We start from the raw sequence: 17,908 nt of genomic DNA on the forward strand, positions 1-17,908 counted from the left end.
GTTAATCATGTTCCTTGTCAACCAAAGACAAGTGTCAACCTACCGCAGTGTGGCTGAGAATACACAAATGACAACCCTAATGCCAAAATCTCTCAAGTGAAATAACCATAATAAAGTTTTATGATCATGTAATATCATCACTCATAAAAGAAGCTAGTATAGTTTTTAGGGCCTTTAAAATTCGCAATGAACATTCAGATCATCCTTAAAATTCATGTTTTTCTAGATTCTTTTGGACCAGAAGCAAGAGAGGGGAGCTTAAGAGAACTTAACACTGAACAAGACATTTTAGGCGATCTAAAAATTTTTACAATTAAGTTTCATCAACTGAAAACACACTGTGCAAGGTTGCAAACCGAAAACACGGACAACTCCCAGACTAGACAACACCGTGGCAGCAACCTGTCAATCACAAGGTAGTCACGCCCTAAAGCATACTCTGCTTTATGGTCTTTTGGAACTAAATGGACCATAATTTACTAAATAAACCTCATACTGCATTGAAGAATACTTGAGATAGTGAGTGAGACCATGAACTCATGTTTACAATGTTTACTGAGGTATTAAATCAAGTGAAAATTGGAGTCCTTTTCTCATAGACTTCTATACAATCAGACTTCTTTTTGCAACCAGAGGAGTCGCCCCCTTCTTTTTTTAAATGTTTTTTTTTAGAAAGAATCCAATTTTAAGGCACTTCTGCATTGGCTTCACTTTTCAGAATCGGAGATTGACGCCTGGTTTTAATACAAGGAACCATGTTAAAGTGTCAAATCACTACAACACAATAATCTGCAATATGGAGATGTATTTATACTGTATGTCAGTCCAGCACTTACTTGGGTGCAATGTGCCTTTTTGTAAAACACCAAGCTTGCAGTGTCCTTGTATGTCCATTTATACAGTCACTGTACATTTGATAACCTGCATCACAAAACAAGATGTCAGACAGATACACCTTGCCTCTCCTCCATACACACAATTAATTAAGTACCCTCAAACAATGCACAGCACATCTGTCAATTATATCCAACCAAAGTAATCCACCCTCAAACACAGTTGTGTATTTGGCTGTAAACATGCGTTTTCCGTCAACACCATCCTCGAGTGCTCTAGGGAGCTGCCACCAGTCCTGTCGGTTTCTCTCCTGCTTACCACGAGCCTGAGGGGCCCTAAAGTCTGACAGCCGGTCCCAACGCTGAGACCTGCTCTGACCATCTGTCTGGGCCGTGCAGTCAGAGAAGAACTGCTGACATGACATTCTCGTTGTGTTTTTCCGTTTTCTTATACGGGTATCACTGTCAATGCGTTTTGTTCACCCGTGTCGATTCCAAACACATTGTTAAAACATAACTCCAGTTTATTACAACTTGGGTTTGATTTTGATAGTTTGGTCAACATTCCTGTTGGTGATTTCAAAACCACACTGATAGTAAATGGCTGAAACAAGAGCGAACAAAGCAACGTCCACGCAAATAAAAAGGAATCAGATGGGACAAGAATGAGTAGTGAGACGATAAGACCTCCAGGGTAGCCAAATTATTTAGAAGAGGAAATGGAGGTGAACTGTTAAATAATTACTCTAACTGTCTATTAGAAACATCCATCACAGTTGCACAGTTTCCCTGTGCAGTGAAGGATTATCACCAACATTAAATCATAATAAATTGTTCTAAATTGGAAATATATTTTAAAGGATGGGTCTGGTGATAATCTATATTTTTTTGTTAATATCAACTAATTTCAGGAAAAGACATTTATCCAACAAATAAATATTTTATGTGTATCCAAAGTCTGATATTACTTTTCTGAGCCACTATCGTCGTCTAAAAACTTAATAAAACTTGTTAATAAGCATACTCACTCGAGCACCAAATGGAAATAGAAAAACACACTATTTACAATTATTTGTTCGTCTGCCAACAACTAGTTTTTCAGCTGCATTATGAAAGTATTCAGCATTTTTAAGTAACTAAAGTATATATTTATGATCCATTTTTAAGGATGTACGCCTTCAGAAACAGACTTGGGGCTGAGAGCCACAGACAGGTTAGCAAAGTTAGAAATGATTGAGAGACGGACTGATGCATTGTTCCTACTCTCTCAGCTCGGGGCAAGCGAGTGGTGGCGGGGGGGCTCTGGAACTGCCAGTCGGCAGTGCCGAAAGCTGAGTTCATCTCAGGCTACGCTTCCTTGCTCTCCCTTAACTTTCTTGCTCTAACTGAGACCTGGATTACACCAGAAAACACCACCACACCCGCAGCTCTGTCAGATGTGTACTCTTTCTCTCACACTCCCAGAGCTGCGAGGCGGGGTGGTGGTACTGGCCTGCTAATTTCCCCAAAATGGAAATACTCTCTTGTCTCTGTTCCTCAGTTCTCCCCGTCCTCTTTCAAATTTCATGCTGTTACTGTCACTTATCCAGTCAAGCTCACCATTGCTGTTGTGTATCGCCCACCAGGGCCTCTTGGTGAGTTCCTGGAGGAGCTCGACACATTAGTCTCGCACTTCCATGACGATGGCTCGGCGCTCATCCTGCTCGGTGACTTCAACATCCAGACCAATAAGCTTGAACCTCTTCTTTCATTCCTCTCCTCTTTTGACCTGTACCACTCTTCTTCTCCTCCTACCCACAAGGCCGGCAACCAGCTGGATCTTATCTTCACTAGGCACTGTTCTACTGCTAACCTCTCTGTCACTCCCCTCCAGCTCTCCGACCACTATTTCATGTCCTACTCCCTCTCCCTATCCTCTGCTCCATCACTTCCTCCACCTACCCACATGGTTTCTACCCAGAGTCATCTCCGCTCCCTCTTCCCTGCTGATCTTTCCTCTTCTGTCACCTCTGCTCTCCCTGACCCTGAATCCTTCTCTCTCCTATCCCCTGATACTGCTACTGATCTTCTCCTCTCCACCCTAACTTCTACTTTGGACAAACTCTGTCCCTTCACCTCCAGGCCTGCACGCCCAACTCCACCTGCCCATGGCTGTCGGACTCAGTGCGTACTGATAGACGGAGCCTAAGAGAGGCTGAGCGTAAATGGAGAAAAGGCAAACTCCCGGAGGACCTTCTTAACTTCCAAGCTCTTCTTTCCACTTTTTCCTCCTCTCTATCTACTGCTAAAGCTGCGTTCTTCCGCTCTAAAATCCTAACCTCTGCTTCCAATCCTAAAAAACTCTTTGAAACTTTCACTTCACTCCTCCAACCCCCACCCCCTCCTCCTACTTCCTCCCTTCTCCCTGATGATTTCGCCAACTTCTTTGACAAGAAGGTAAACGATATCAGATCCTCCTTCTCTCAGCCCCTCTCTCCCTGTCCAATCCTGCCCCCACAGCTCTCCCTCCCATCTCCACGCCCCATCTTACCCTTTCTGGCTCCTCTCTCCCCTAACGAGGTCCTCAACCTTGTTACATCTAACCGCCCCACCACGTGCTCCCTTGACCCGATCCCTTCCCCTCTTCTTCAGTCTATTGCGACTGAACTCCTTCCTTTCCTCACCCACCTCATCAACACATCTCTTATTTCAGGATGCTTTCCCACGGCCATCACTTGACCCCTCTGATGTCAAGAACTTCAGACCGGTTTCTCTTCTACCCTTTCTATCCAAAACACTTGAACGTGCTGTCTTTAACCAACTGTCTTCCTATCTCCACCAAAACAGCTTTTTGGACCCTCACCAGTCCGGGTTCAAAGTGGGTCACTCGACAGAGACGGCCCTACTTGCGGTGACAGAGTCGCTTCACGCCGCAAGAGCGAACTCTCTCTCCTCTGTCCTGATTCTCCTGGACTTGTCTGCGGCGTTTGACACTGTGAACCATCAAATCCTCCTCTCATCCCTCGAGGGGATGGGCGTCTCAGGCTCTGCACTCTCCCTGTTTGCATCTTACCTGACGGGTCGATCCTACCAGGTGACCTGGAGGGGGGCCGTGTCGGAACCACGCATGCTGACTACGGGGGTTCCGCAAGGGTCAGTTCTGGGCCCCCTTCTCTTCTCGCTCTACACAACATCTCTGGGTTCTGTTATTCGCTCGCATGACTTCTCCTACCATTGTTATGCCGATGACACCCAGCTGGTCTTGTCATTTCCCCCCGGCGACACCCAAGTGGAGACGCGCATCACTGCGTGTTTGGCTGACATCTCGAAGTGGATGACGACACACCACCTCAAGCTCAACCTAGACAAAACTGAGCTACTGTTCCTCCCGGGGAAGGGTTGCCCGCACCGGGACCTGTCCATCACCATTGATGATACCGTGGTGACGCCAACTCGGACTGCGAGGAACCTGGGTGTGACCCTGGATGACCAACTGTCATTCTCAGCAAACATTTCATCCATTACACGCTCCTGCAGATTCCTGCTCTACAACATCAGGAGGATTCGTCCCTTCCTGACTGACGAGACGGCGCAGGTTCTCATCCAGGCTCTTGTCATCTCCCGCCTGGACTACTGCAACTCTCTACTCGCCGGAGCCCCGGCGTCGCGCCATCAGACCTCTGGAGCTTGTCCAGAAAGCCGCTGCTCGCCTGGTGTTCAATCGCCCCAAGTTCTCCCACACAACTTCCTTTCTCCATTCTCTACACTGGCTCCCTGTAAGAGCTCGCATCCAGTTTAAGACTCTGGTGCTAGCCTACAGGGCAGTGAAAGGAACAGCTCCTTCCTATCTCCAGGCCATGGTCAAGCCTTACACCCCCGCCCGACCACTTCGCTCTGCTGCCTCGGGGCGATTGGTTGCCCCGTCGCTCAGAGGTCCTGGCGGCCGATCGACCCGGTCACGGCTGTTTTCTGTCCTGGCCCCACAGTGGTGGAATGAACTTCCCACTGACGTCAGGACAGCGGAGTCGCTGCCCATCTTTCGGCGCAGGCTGAAAACCCACCTCTTTAGGAAGTGCTACCCTGAGCCTTCCACTTAGCGCTTATTGTTTTCATACTATCTTATTGCACCTATTGTATTCGTATTACTTATAGCACTAACTGTTTTTCTTGTTTCTGCCCTGTACTTTGGCTCTGAGTTATGCTCTGCTTCATGCTCTTAGATGCTTGTTTGGAAAAGGAAATGTACTTATGACTTCTGGTGACTAGTAGTTCTTTTGATTACCAATGTTGAATGCACTTATTGTAAGTCGCTTTGGATAAAAGTGTCTGCTAAATGACTGTAATGTAATGTAATGTAATTGTTGGTTTTGGTTCTTTCATGGAATCTGTTGAGACTAGACAAAAATGGCGAGTCTAAAACCCCAGTTAGCCAAACTCGCAATGATGCTATGTTCCTCATTCTGAGCAAATACTTTGCTGAGTGTAACAGAAATGATGACGATAACGCCCAAGCATAAATAAAACAGAATCATCATTTATTTGCAATTGTGTAATCCCTGGGTATTTTCTCTGGTCCCATCTTCCTGAAAGTGAGTGCCAGCAGGCGACAGAAACAGTTGTTGATCGCTGAATGGGATATTAAAGAGGGACGTGTTGCTCATTCCTCTTGAGGGATGCATACAAGGGTTTCGTTCTCCGCTGCTGTATTCCCGGTTCAACTCTAAGGTGGTTTCCTTCAACAAAGCCTGACATATAACATGAAACAATTAAGCACTGGGGTTGGTGGAAAAAAGGAATTATTGATGCAGAAAATTGATTTTTGTAATGAAATGTAATTGAAACAAGTCGCTTTGCAAAATGTCTCAAGCAATGATTATAAACAAGCTCACGTCGCTTTGTGTTTTTCTGTGTGTGGCTCAATATGTGTGACTCAATTATTTACTGTGATTATACCAATGTCTCCAAATGTATTGGGTATAATTTGTAAATGCTGCATATATCTTTAAATATGTGTGTGTGTGTGTGTGTGTGTGTGTGTGTGTGTGTGTGTGTGTGTGTGTGTGTGTGTGTGTGTGTGTGTGTGTGTGTGTGTGTGAGGGGCTAGTTTGAGCAGGTCCACACACAAATACACACACCTACATCCATGCACATTATAGAATCTGCCAAACCATAATGATCTACAGTCTTGTATAATGGGCATTGTACTGTAAACACTAGCTGTCTATCAGCACAGCTCAGCATCGTTCTGCACTTCATTGGCACTGTGGGTGTTTGTGTGGGTGGGTGGGTGGTTGTGTTTGTGTGCCATTATAGATGGATTCAGGTATAAACAGCTGGTCCACTTCAACAGCGTATTTAGAGCTAGACACTAATAGTCTAATTAATTGTGATCGACTTCAGCATTTTGTTTTCACTGTCAGCACTCCAGCACCTTCCCCATTCTCCACTCGTGCTTTATTGTCTCACTATTTTCTTCACCCACATTCCTCCTTAACTCCCAACCTCTCTCTACAACTCTCACTAAAAGTGTTATGAATTCAAGGTCAGTTTCTTGACTGGAGGGAATGAGTTTCAAGAGTAGGGTTCTATTGCTCTTCAGCTTGCAGATAAATCTGTCATTTATTGAGGTAAATCACCTTCATGTTGCAGCCCACACAGGCCTTCGTCTACCTGAGCTGAGGATCTCATCAGTCTGTGTATCGGTGTGTTAAAAAGTCACATTTTAGCCCCAATGGATATTGAGAGCAATTCAGTGAAAGAGCAGAGCTACTACTTAAATTGACCGGTTGAATTTGCTTCCATTAGGACGATCTGAAGTTTAAAAAGTGGGTGGTGGGAGCTGAGAGGGCAGTGGTCTGTTGGCGGTACAACATAATAGATTAGATGGCTAAAGTTAAGCTGAAAACTGAAGTCATCTGAAAAAAACCCATTAAAGCTGCGCTGATCAATCACATTACGATGCATAAGTGTCTCCATTACTGACCAACCCACAGTAAATTACCACCCATCTCTGCTTTTCCCCTCAGCATGTCAGCATCTTTCAGTTCACTGTTTTTAGGTTTACAGCTTGCAAATTGACTGTTTGGTTCACTCTCATCAACTCCCTTTTTATTCATATTGTGGCAGGCAGCTGTTTTCAGCAAAAAGCTCTGATAAACCCACTGTAGTCTCCTGCTGAGCACTGACAAAAATAGACAAAGTTAAAGAGTGTTTAGCATTTAGTAAATGAGACATATTTTTCTCTGGAGTAGGTGGAAACCAAAAACAGAGCTAAACTAGAGACCAACTTGCGTTGATCTATTTCCAGAGTGCTTTCTCGGACCATGTCCATCTTCGAAATCGGCCTTCATTTTGATATCAACTACACACCTGTACAGTTTCGTGACTGCATCTTGAACGGTTGTGACACTATCACGGTGACAAAATCTGTCCACAGATGGCAAAGTACTCAAAGCTGCTTCTGTGGTTGTTCCCGCTACAGTTGGTGTCTCCAGGATCACATTTTGGCTGGTAAAGAAAGTGACCATTTGACTTACATTTGTCGACCACAAACACAACTCCATACAAATGTTAATGTCTGCTGGAGGTGAAAATATGCAACCATTAGCTAAATATATTCTGCTGAGATGAAGTCAATGCTGTGTTTACAGCTTGTTGTGCTGCTCCCAAGAGGCCAAAACAAAAGTATAGCCGTTTTCATGCTTAGTCAGTTGAAGTTTAAAAACACAACCTCTCTTGGTAATGTCAATTACTATTACCAGTGTTAATTAATCCTATTTATACGTTGCTTTGACAGATATTTGGGTCTATGGTTGTCTAGGGGTTATTATTGGGACCTCCAGGGATCAAAAGAAGCAAAATAATGATTCATATAAAATCATAGATTGGTCTGTGGGGAGTTTTTCTACTTTTCCTTTTTAGCTAAAGTCAGAAAAACATATTAGATGTTATCTTTTTATGCCACTGTGTGACATAAAAAGTGTGAAGATATGTTAAACATGCATTTCCTTTATTTTAAGAGAAACTGGGAATCAAGCCATACTCGCTCATTATTCATTTAAAATCAGGGACACAGTAAACATCCATTAGCTTTTCTGTTCAAGCAGGAGAGATAAAATGATGTCACCGTACTTCCAGTCCCCCACAACCTAAACACTGATGTAATTACCTCAACAACTTGTTGTCCTCTCAACTCGCCTCTTCTTCCTTTTCCTCCTGCAGACAGCAACTTCATCCTGGCTAACGCACAGGTGTTGAAGGGCTTTCCCATTGTCTACTGCTCCGATGGCTTCTGCGAGCTTACAGGCTTCTCCCGGGCCGAGGTCATGCAGAAGAGCTGTGCCTGTAAGTTCCTGTACGGGCCAGAGAGCAGCGAAAGCATCATCCTCAGCATCGACGACTCCCTGGAGGAGCGAAAGGAGTTTAAAGATGAGATCATGTTCTACAAAAAGACAGGTAGGCAGTGGAAACACAGTGTTGCTTTTAGCTGCTGGTTCAATTGTCGTCGTCGTTTTGCTGCTCTCTAGTGCTCATATCTAGTCACTTCCTAGTCTTCCTATACCATTTACCAATTAAGTGTTGGAACCGAGGCAAGTAGACAGGCACAGAAAGTCATTAGAGTGCACACAGACGGAGCGGGTACCATGTTGGACTTTGCCTGTGTATTTCCATAAATGGATGGCAGTTCTCTGTGGCTATTTCTGGGGAAGCCACATTTAAATTGGCTGAGATGGACCCATGGATAGATGAAGCAATGGCTGGATTAATGAGTGCATAACTTTTTTATTGGCTCATTCTCATTAAAAGGCGATTAAAGGAAGCAATTAGTCACATAAGTCCTCCAGTTATTATCATTTAACGTTGACACACATTAAACTTTCACAGCCATCAGCTCGTGACTCCTCAACCCGTGTCTCCTTTGATTACACTGAGCCCTGCAGTAGCTCGCCGTGGTGCGGTGCGGTGTGGTATGGTTTGGTATGGCTTGTGGCTCGCTGATTAGTCAGCTGGCCATTCAACAAAATGAAGCCAAAAATAATGAGCACATCTCGGCATCAGTGGACTCATGCTCGCTGTGATGTGCGATGGTGCCATGTGCCCTTGCATGATTATTTTAGTTTTCTTCACATTTATGCTTCATGTTCTTGCAGTTGTGTGTATTTTTTTTAACCGCGACAGACTGCGTTTCTGTTTGTTACATCTGCTTTGTCATAAATCAAGAGAAACCAGTTATTTGTAATACAGTATCAACATTGCAAGCTTTCTCATTTCTGCAGAGATACAACTATAAGCATTGAGATTGGAAGTTCATTCCTGATTTTGGAAATATGTTGATAAAATACTTTCACTACTAGGTCCACTCAAGCTTTTGATCATTTTTAACAAAAGTTAATTTTTACTTTTCAATCTCGACACGGACAAGAAGTATTTAAAGTGCTCAGAAAAATTTGAATTTGAACATTTGCAATTAAATTGATTAAATACATTTCTTACATACATTTTTGCTTGCGGTTGCGCATCTCATTTGTGATCAAAGAAATATGACGTTTTAAGAGTTTTCTTTGTAGATGACTCAGTGCAGTTTGCATAGAGAAAGCTCTGCTAATACCACCACAGACGCCGCTCTGTCTCATGCTTTGTTGTCTTTCTGTCTTTCCCCCCCAACAGATCTCCATTTCCCTTCTGTTCTTTTTACCATTTCTACATGCAGTAGTACTGTTTGTCTGTCTGTCTGTCTGTCTCCCATGCTTATTTTTCTTTTTTCTTTCCCTGCCTCTTTATGTCTCATTCCGCTCTTTCTTTCTGTCACAGCGGAGTCCTGAAAGTAAATGTAGCTTACACGGTTTGTCCTCCGTTTGTCAGCCTGAGCAATCAGGAACGCTCTTTCTCTCGCTGCATGCTTGATAGCGCTGCCTCGTCTAACAGGCGTGCAGACATTCACTCACACATACACACACACACACACACACACACACACACACACACACACACGCTGTGATTGAGTCATCACCAGGCAAGGAAGATATAGTGAGTGGTCGTGATGGGAGGGAACTCCGTGGGAATTCCCTTGTAATCAGCAAGTTACTTCTAGTCTCTGAATAGAAAAGAATGAAAGGTAGACCATGACCGCTGCTTTGAGGACATCCATCTTACATAACAAGTATTTGAGGGTAAAGGTAAACGGTGACAAGATGACAAAAATATTAGCTGACCTTCGAATAAAGAATTCCTTAAATAAACAAAATATCAAAGAAGAAACTTGAAAGAATACTCAACATCTGATCAAACTACCAGGATGATGCCGATCAAACTAAATTTCAACCTCTGAGCCCAGAAGTCAGGCCGTGTTGTTACCCAGAATTGAAAAGGTGAATCATTTATAATATGGTGGCCCATTTAGAACATCTCAAAACGTATAGAGAGACTGTATATAAGAAGTCGACTTAGTCGCCGTGATGTCACCCATTGGCTGGTGGACTACGGGTTTGAAACCTCAAGGTCTGCATTTTGGCCGTCGCCATCTTGGATTTTTGCAACCAGAAATGATACGAGAGGTTGGAGCTAAGTACAAGCAAACGCTGAATAAGACATTTTATGCAACCAAAATCTGAAATCCCAGACCGGAGAACACCGTGGTAGCGACTTATCAATCACAAGGCAGATTCTCGGCAGCAAATTCTTACCGAACATTGGCCGATTACAAACTTTATTTCACATTATGATGGTTAAACTGTGTAATTAATCCACAGTTCACATGCGTGCCGAACCGTAAGGGGGCCTGTTACACCACTATACACCAGCGTTGGTACATTAGCATTCATGTTAGAACATCTGTCTCTTACGCTGCTAAGCTCGACTAACTTCACCAGCTAGTCGCTTTAACTAACTTGATGTAAACCAGGATAAAGAGAGCTTCAATGTGCTTAAAGAGGTTAAAATGCTCCGTAGAGCAGAGGGGAACTGCAGTGTTTGGTGTTAGTTATCAGTGGGTTGGTCACTACAAGCCACCACATTTACATTTAAACATCGTCATTTAATCCACTGTTAATATAAAATATTGATTATAGCAGCTTTATTTGTATTAGTATTATAGACTAACTGAATGATAAACAAAATGATAATACATAATCAGTTTCCTTTCATATCTTTCTGATGAATCAAACTAAAACAAAGTGACACATTAATGGCTACAAGCACACGAACGCTGGTGCAGAAACACACACATGCTGACCTGCAGTTCCTCTGAACAGCAATCCATTGAGCAGGAGACGGGACCTCAGAGATGGGCTGATCTTTTTCTGGGGAACAGCGACTCGATCCATTTAAAGATATGCTTCTCCCGAGGGACCTCCGACTGTAGATAGGGTTACTAATACATCTGGGGATGAAAACAGTTCTGCTCTACACACACATGGTTAATCTACTCTGAGGGTAATCAGAGACGGTGTATAAAAATGTTAATAAGTGTGTTTCTCTCTTTCAGCTGTGCTGTTCTGGTGCCTGCTGGACATTGTGCCGATTAAGAATGAGAAGGGAGACGTGGTGCTCTTTCTGGCTTCATTTAAGGACATCACTGACACTAAAGCCAAAGCCATCCACGAGGACAAGAAGGAAGGTCAGTGTAAGAGCCATATGAGACTTAGTAAGATGTGTTCAGTGATTTGTGTAAAATAATTTTGAAATGCTCCTTTAGTCGTGCTACTGACTACGTCACAGCCAACAGCCCTCAGTTGAGGTTAATCAGTCTGCGGAGCAAGACAGTTTTTTGACCGTTGTGCCAACGTTGTGCTAATGTTGTGACAAGTTGTGCACAGAATGTTTCATGTAACTTTATTTTTATTGAGTAAACCTTTTTAAATGGAGTTGCTGCCTCAGAAGACTCATTTTGCGTCAAGCTTATTGCCAAACAGACTGTAACAGTAGTGGTAATGTGGATCATCGGACAGAGGGAAGATTGCCGCTACAGTCAGTATGAGCATCTTGTAGAAGATGGGTTGTGTTTGGTGTTGAATGGATTCTAATGGTTCACAGACGAGAGAGGGGAATGTCCACTCTTTATACAAAGCACTCAAATGTGTAGTCTTTGTTTCAGCATGTGGATTTTAGTTATTAAGGCCACTGCTAAGTGCTACAAGTGTGAACCCTTTTTTATCCATCAGACCAAATTGCTAGTGTAGTGCTGGCTATTGTGGACAAAAACAATCCTAAGTGTCCATTGTAATACAAAGTCTGTATGATTGCAACAGTGATTTGTGAGACTGTGGTGGGTAGATCCCTGGGGAAAAGAAATTATAAGGCTAGATCTATATGATAAATACATTAAAGCATCAATAATAATAATAACAATACAGTGATAAAGGCTTACCGTAAATATATTCGAATGAGCATACTCTTACTTTTGGTATTTTAAGTATATTTTGATGCTAATACCTTTTGTACTTTAACTTAAGAAACATTCTTAAACAAAAATACATCCTGTCTCTTGAAATGTTCTTTATTTAACTAAGTGCACAAACATTGACCAAAGTGCTCGGACATAACCATAAAAACCATGAACATACTTAAGCTGCTATGTGTACAAGTGGATGTTGTATTGAAAAAGCAGATATTGTAAGAAAACATGAAAAAGTGAACATTTTCCATAATGTTCTGGAGTAATATTTTGTGATGTGATGTTAACAGGTTGCATTAAATGTCTTTCAAAATGTAGCTGCAGTTGGAACGTATATAAACACAATTATGAGACAAGGTTGTTCAAAATGAACAGCCAGATGAGTCAAAATCACTAGATTAGATTATAAACACACACCTCTGTATTGTGTCCTTCCTTCCAGTATTTTAATCATTTTCATCAATGTTAACACAAAGAGCAAAGATTTCCTCAAAAGGTTTAGCTTAAGGGCAACACCTCCTAAGCTAAATCCAAAAGCCTCCTACAAAGCAAAAGGGAAGGTCAATGTGTGCATGTGGAGTCAGCAAACCTGACTTTTCTCATCTGCCTCCCCTTGATTTGCCTAATTACTCTCATTACTGTAAATAAAGGAGAACAGGAAGCAGAAAGTTATTTTCACCCCCATAATGAAATGCTTTTCATTTTCATGCCTAATAACTAAACTTGGCTTGTATAACGCCAAAGTTACAAAGTGCGTAGAGAAGAATTATGTAAATGATTTACGGACAGATATAAACTCACTAAAGGTGTTAAAAAAAGAGAAACATGAAGAACCTGGAGATATGCCGACACTATGGCATCAGCGGGGCGTTTCCATCTGCACTGGGGAAGCCTTTCAAGGACGGACAGACACCTCGGATGTGACCCAGTTAGGGCACACAGGGTGTACAGTGTGTGCATAAGGGGGAAACCCAGTCTCCTCTTTTTTCACCTTCTCTGCTTTCTCCGTCCTTTCCTCACCCGCTCACTCTCTCTCCATCACCTCTGTTTCTCCTCTACAGCTGCTTTTACATTACATTCCCACCTCCCCTATTTGCCCTACACGCCTATGGCCTCCCCCCCTTATACATAACACCCACCCCTCCCCACCTATACTCCCCTCCTCTACCCCTACAAGAAGGACTATTAAAGTGTAGGGAAATTCATTAGATCTAAAAATAAGCTCGTCTCTGTCTCTGTGCTCCTGCCGTGTCGCGTCCCCCAAGGCTGCACCGCGTTATGGATGGGCCCTGTCTGTTCGCCTAGTCTGGGGTCCGCGTACACACTTTCCAAAAGGACACTCAAACGCAGTTATCACTTCTTTTCCCCAGCTTTGTTATTGCCGTTATCCCCCTCAAGCCAATCTGGCCTTAGTCCTTTCCTGTGGGTTCAGAATGGGGCCCAGAACCCAGCAGCAATAAAGTGCCTTCTCCCATTACCCATCTGCTCATTCTGAACACTTCACTCCTACACCATCCACTTTTTTATCCACTACAATACACTTGGAAGAAATACACACGCAAGCCCATAAGCACGCGCACACACAAAGCCACCCGAGTGGCAATCAACCACAGAGAATCTACCACACTACACTTAAGTGCTTCTCTGCCCCAGTAGCGACTTATCAAAGCTGAAAATTGCACTGTTTAGCTGGAGATCGTGTTTTTACACAATAAGCAATATTTATGGCTGAATAATGTAAATCACAACAGGTAACAGATGTTCTTTGACATTTGCGAAAAGAAAATTCACTCAGGAATTGTGCAATTTGCTGAGATATGACACATTCTTCCTGTTCCATATTCATGTTTTCTCATTCAGGGCAGGATATTGTGTATTTCATCCACCATAATGACTGATTCAGTCATCAGGAGTTAACATTGGGGGGTAAAGTATTGTCGTAGTGGGGGATGTGCTCTAACTTTTGTGTATTTGTGTGTGTTTACAGAGCGACGGCGCGGCAGGGTGAAAACAGGCTCTCATTTCAGCTCGGCTCGTCTGCGGAGAAGTACGGTGCTCTACCACATCTCTGGTCACCTCCACAGCAGAGAGAAGAGCAAGATTAAACTCAATAAGGTATCATCAGGCTCTTCAAACAACAGGGCAAGACTTACCAGGAAGAAAGATCACTCTAGAGTGGTCGTGGGTGGACCGTAACATAGGAAATGAGAAGCTCAATGCTGCTATTTGAAGCACAATGGACACAATCAATGGACTAAAGGGCCAAAACTTGAGAAATATTGTGTCTATAGTTGGAGACGGTCTCTTAAGTAAACAGAACATGTCGCACTGACTGATGCTCTTCATCACAGATTACATTAAATGAGCAACATCAGCAAGTGTTTGTAGCATCAAGTTAAGCAAACCAAACCAAAGTGACCAGAAGAAAAAAAGATATTCATTAAGATACAGTCCAAATGTCTGAAACATTAAAGACATAGTAGGTCTAGCTAGCATTACTGTGATGTCTCTGGCTCTCACAAGTGAAATGCATTCTTTCTCATGTTTAGAGCCAGAAGTTTAAATGATTATTGGCCACTTGGGGGCGGCACAACAAGCTTTAAACACAACATATTATCATATTGTAAATTAGTATGACAAACATGTTTTACCTATTGTTGCTGGAAGAAGACACAAAGCAACTTTAGCAGTGATTTAGAGTCCTGACAAATGAGAACATTCTAATATTGGCAAAAGGTCTTGCTTTTTTATTAGCTTTCTAGTCTTTCGACCACTACAAAAGCGTTGCCACCTGCCCACCAGGATCTAAACTAATGCACACTCACACACACCAATGGCACAACCTTCAGGAGCAATTTGGGGTTAAAGGACACTTCGACATCCAGACTGAAGGAGCCGAGGATCAAACCATCGAGGTTCTGATTAGAGGACGACCCGCTCTACGTCTAGCTCATGAATTGATATCCACTCTCCTTCAGCCCTGATTTGGTGTTCACCTACTTCTGAGGGAAACACTTGGCTGTTAAGCTGCCTAATGGTCCATTACAGCGTGTTCACTCGCTAGTCGCTCACTATGTCAGCTGTTTGATGCTAAGCAGGTAGCACGAGAGCCGGGACAGTGTGTTAAAAAAAAAGTCCTGGGCCCCACAAGGTTATTTTTCTCCCAGAGAAATAGCATTATCTTAAATAACTTGTAGTTAGTTATTTTTTGTGATTGAGGTGCTTAATTTTGCAGCCTTTTGTAATTTATTCCACTAATATTGTTGAATATCAGTCAGTATGTTAGTTAATAGCTACATTGCAGTTAAACATAATTTGAATGCATGTCTTTGAACTGCAATTGAACACAAATCAACCACAAGTTTAACCAGCTAATAAAAAAAGCAGTTGGCAGTTCTCAATTATTTTATAAATGTAGCCTATGGAATTAGATGCCACACAGTTATCATTATTATAGATTCAGGTTTTTGGCTTCAAATAATAAACAAAATGCAGAAAAAAACTCAGGACGGGAATCCCAGAAGTGCCCAAATCAAACCATATCCTCAGTTAACATTTTATACGTATTTGTACTGGAATACTGTTTTTTACCTTCTACTTTCACAGAACGTCCACTCTGCAAATTTCAAGTTGTGCGCACGTGAACAGGAAGCACGACCATGATGCACTTGGCAGAGTAAATTTAATGTTACTCAGTGCTGCTGCCTTGTGGCTGATGTATGAAATAGCAAGTGAGACCATGACGGCCTTCTGCTTTACTTTTACTTTTACCTGGAATTAAATAATATTTCACTCAGAAGAAAACGAGAAAGAACACTTTGAGAAGTATACTAAGTGAAAAATATATATGAACAGATTTACCACCCAGTTACACAAAGAAAGCTGGTTTTATGTTTTTATGTCTACTGGCCTTATCTTGGTTTAGCCTTGGGTGGCTCCATGATGGGGTTGGACCACCAAAACAAAGTAAGTGGAGGTAACTTTTTGCTACTTTATCTGTTTTCTTATCCAGAATGTGTTTGGGGATCCACCTGCTCTGCCAGAGTACAAGGTAGCAGATGCCAAGAAATCGAAATTCATCTTACTCCACTACAGCACGTTCAAAGCTGGTTGGGATTGGCTGATTCTACTTGCCACCTTCTACGTGGCTGTGACGGTGCCCTACAATGTGTGCTTCATCGGCGATGATGACGACCTGACCCGCAGCACAACTGTCAGTGACATCGCAGTGGAGATACTGTTCATCATAGGTTAGTTTCACAATCTACCTGAGAATCATAAACTAGCTATTCAATCTAATTAAAGTGCAACTATAGAGAAATAACAACCAGAATTTACAATAACCAAACCCTCACCTCCATTTCCATCTTATATATTCTATTATATTCTTTTGTAAATTTTAATATGTTTCTATTTCTATTTCTTGCACTGTCTTGATTGTTGTTGATTGTTTGATGTTATTGTTTATTTGTTATTGTTTAATGTTATGCACCTTCCGCCATGACAAATTCCTTGTAGGTGCAAACTTCCTTGCCAATAAATGGTTCTGATTCTGATTCTGATTCTGATTTGTCTTTCCTGCCAGACATTGTTTGTAATTTTCGCACCAGTTATGTCAGCAAATCGGGCCAGGTGATCTTTGACGCTCGGCAGATCTGCATCCATTACCTGACCACATGGTTCGTCATTGACCTGGTGGCCGCGTTGCCCTTTGACCTGCTCTATGCCTTCAAAGTCAGCGTGGTGAGTAACAATTGGCTTGATGCTTAACCCCCAATGTTTAATACAGAACATAATCAGTCGGCTACTGCACATTCACTTTGTTGATTTAATAGTTCTTTGGATATAACTTGTTATCATTAAAAGTTGTATTTTAAATCAAACAATATTTCATGTAAAAATTAAATTACAAAAAAAAAGTAGGAAGAAACATGGAAGGAAGGAAGAAAGAATAAAGAAGAAAATATATATACAAATAAATGGAATGACATGTAAAAATCTAAATAACAGTAACAGTCTATCATCCCCGTCAACAGAGATCCGTTATAAAGAGCAACACCTCCAGCACATTTGACATTTCATGAGAATAGATTGCATGGACTGTTTCCAGCGCTGCTCGAGCGCCTCTTTGATTCTGCGTATTGATTCCACAAACTGTACAAGGGCTGAGAAAACAATCAAACCTGTATCATTAAAACCTTTTTTCTTTTCTGGTTGACTACATGGCCCCCTTAAGAGTACTTGAATGTTGGAAGAAACGGAGATCTGGAGCAATTAGGTAGACATACTTGTCTTGTCTGAGTGATATCACCCACTGCACAGTCAGGGGGTTTGATGGGTTGCTTATGGAAGTTTTTGCTTTCCAGCCTCTAATGTAGGAAAATAGAGGCTGTTTCCACTGACTCAATCCCTGTAATGTGAGTCAAAATGTCCAATATACAGTTTTGGATCTCATACAATTGCTAGCTATCAAAGTTTATTTGGATCCACATTAACTGTTGTGTCATATTCTTACTAGGATGTATATGAAAACACATGCAGTAACAAATCAACACTACGCACAACTCACAACTGTAATACAATATCCAACAGTTACACTAATAGACATTAACTTGACAAAATGTAATTTGGAGATGACATCCCTATAATATACAGTATATGATATAAGTCATACAAACAACATTAGACACAACACAAAAAGACA

The 17,908-nt window shown here is 42.2% G+C and overlaps 1 protein-coding gene across 1 annotated transcript in view; it reads left to right on the plus strand.

The window, feature by feature from the left end:
- kcnh8 (potassium voltage-gated channel, subfamily H (eag-related), member 8) overlaps positions 1-17,908 on the plus strand; it is a 51,548-nt gene that overhangs the window by 9,690 nt on the left and 23,950 nt on the right. The window contains exons 2-6 of the mRNA XM_068710595.1: positions 8,034-8,267; positions 11,296-11,427; positions 14,192-14,319; positions 16,217-16,454; positions 16,790-16,947. Coding sequence (XP_068566696.1) covers positions 8,034-8,267; positions 11,296-11,427; positions 14,192-14,319; positions 16,217-16,454; positions 16,790-16,947 — 890 coding nt within the window. The remainder of the gene's footprint in view (positions 1-8,033; positions 8,268-11,295; positions 11,428-14,191; positions 14,320-16,216; positions 16,455-16,789; positions 16,948-17,908) is intronic.

This window comes from Cebidichthys violaceus, unplaced genomic scaffold, assembly GCF_023349555.1.
Source record: "Cebidichthys violaceus isolate CVI_PGR_0920_01 unplaced genomic scaffold, fCebVio1.0.p SCAF_16, whole genome shotgun sequence".
Classification (NCBI taxonomy): domain Eukaryota; kingdom Metazoa; phylum Chordata; class Actinopteri; order Perciformes; family Stichaeidae; genus Cebidichthys; species Cebidichthys violaceus.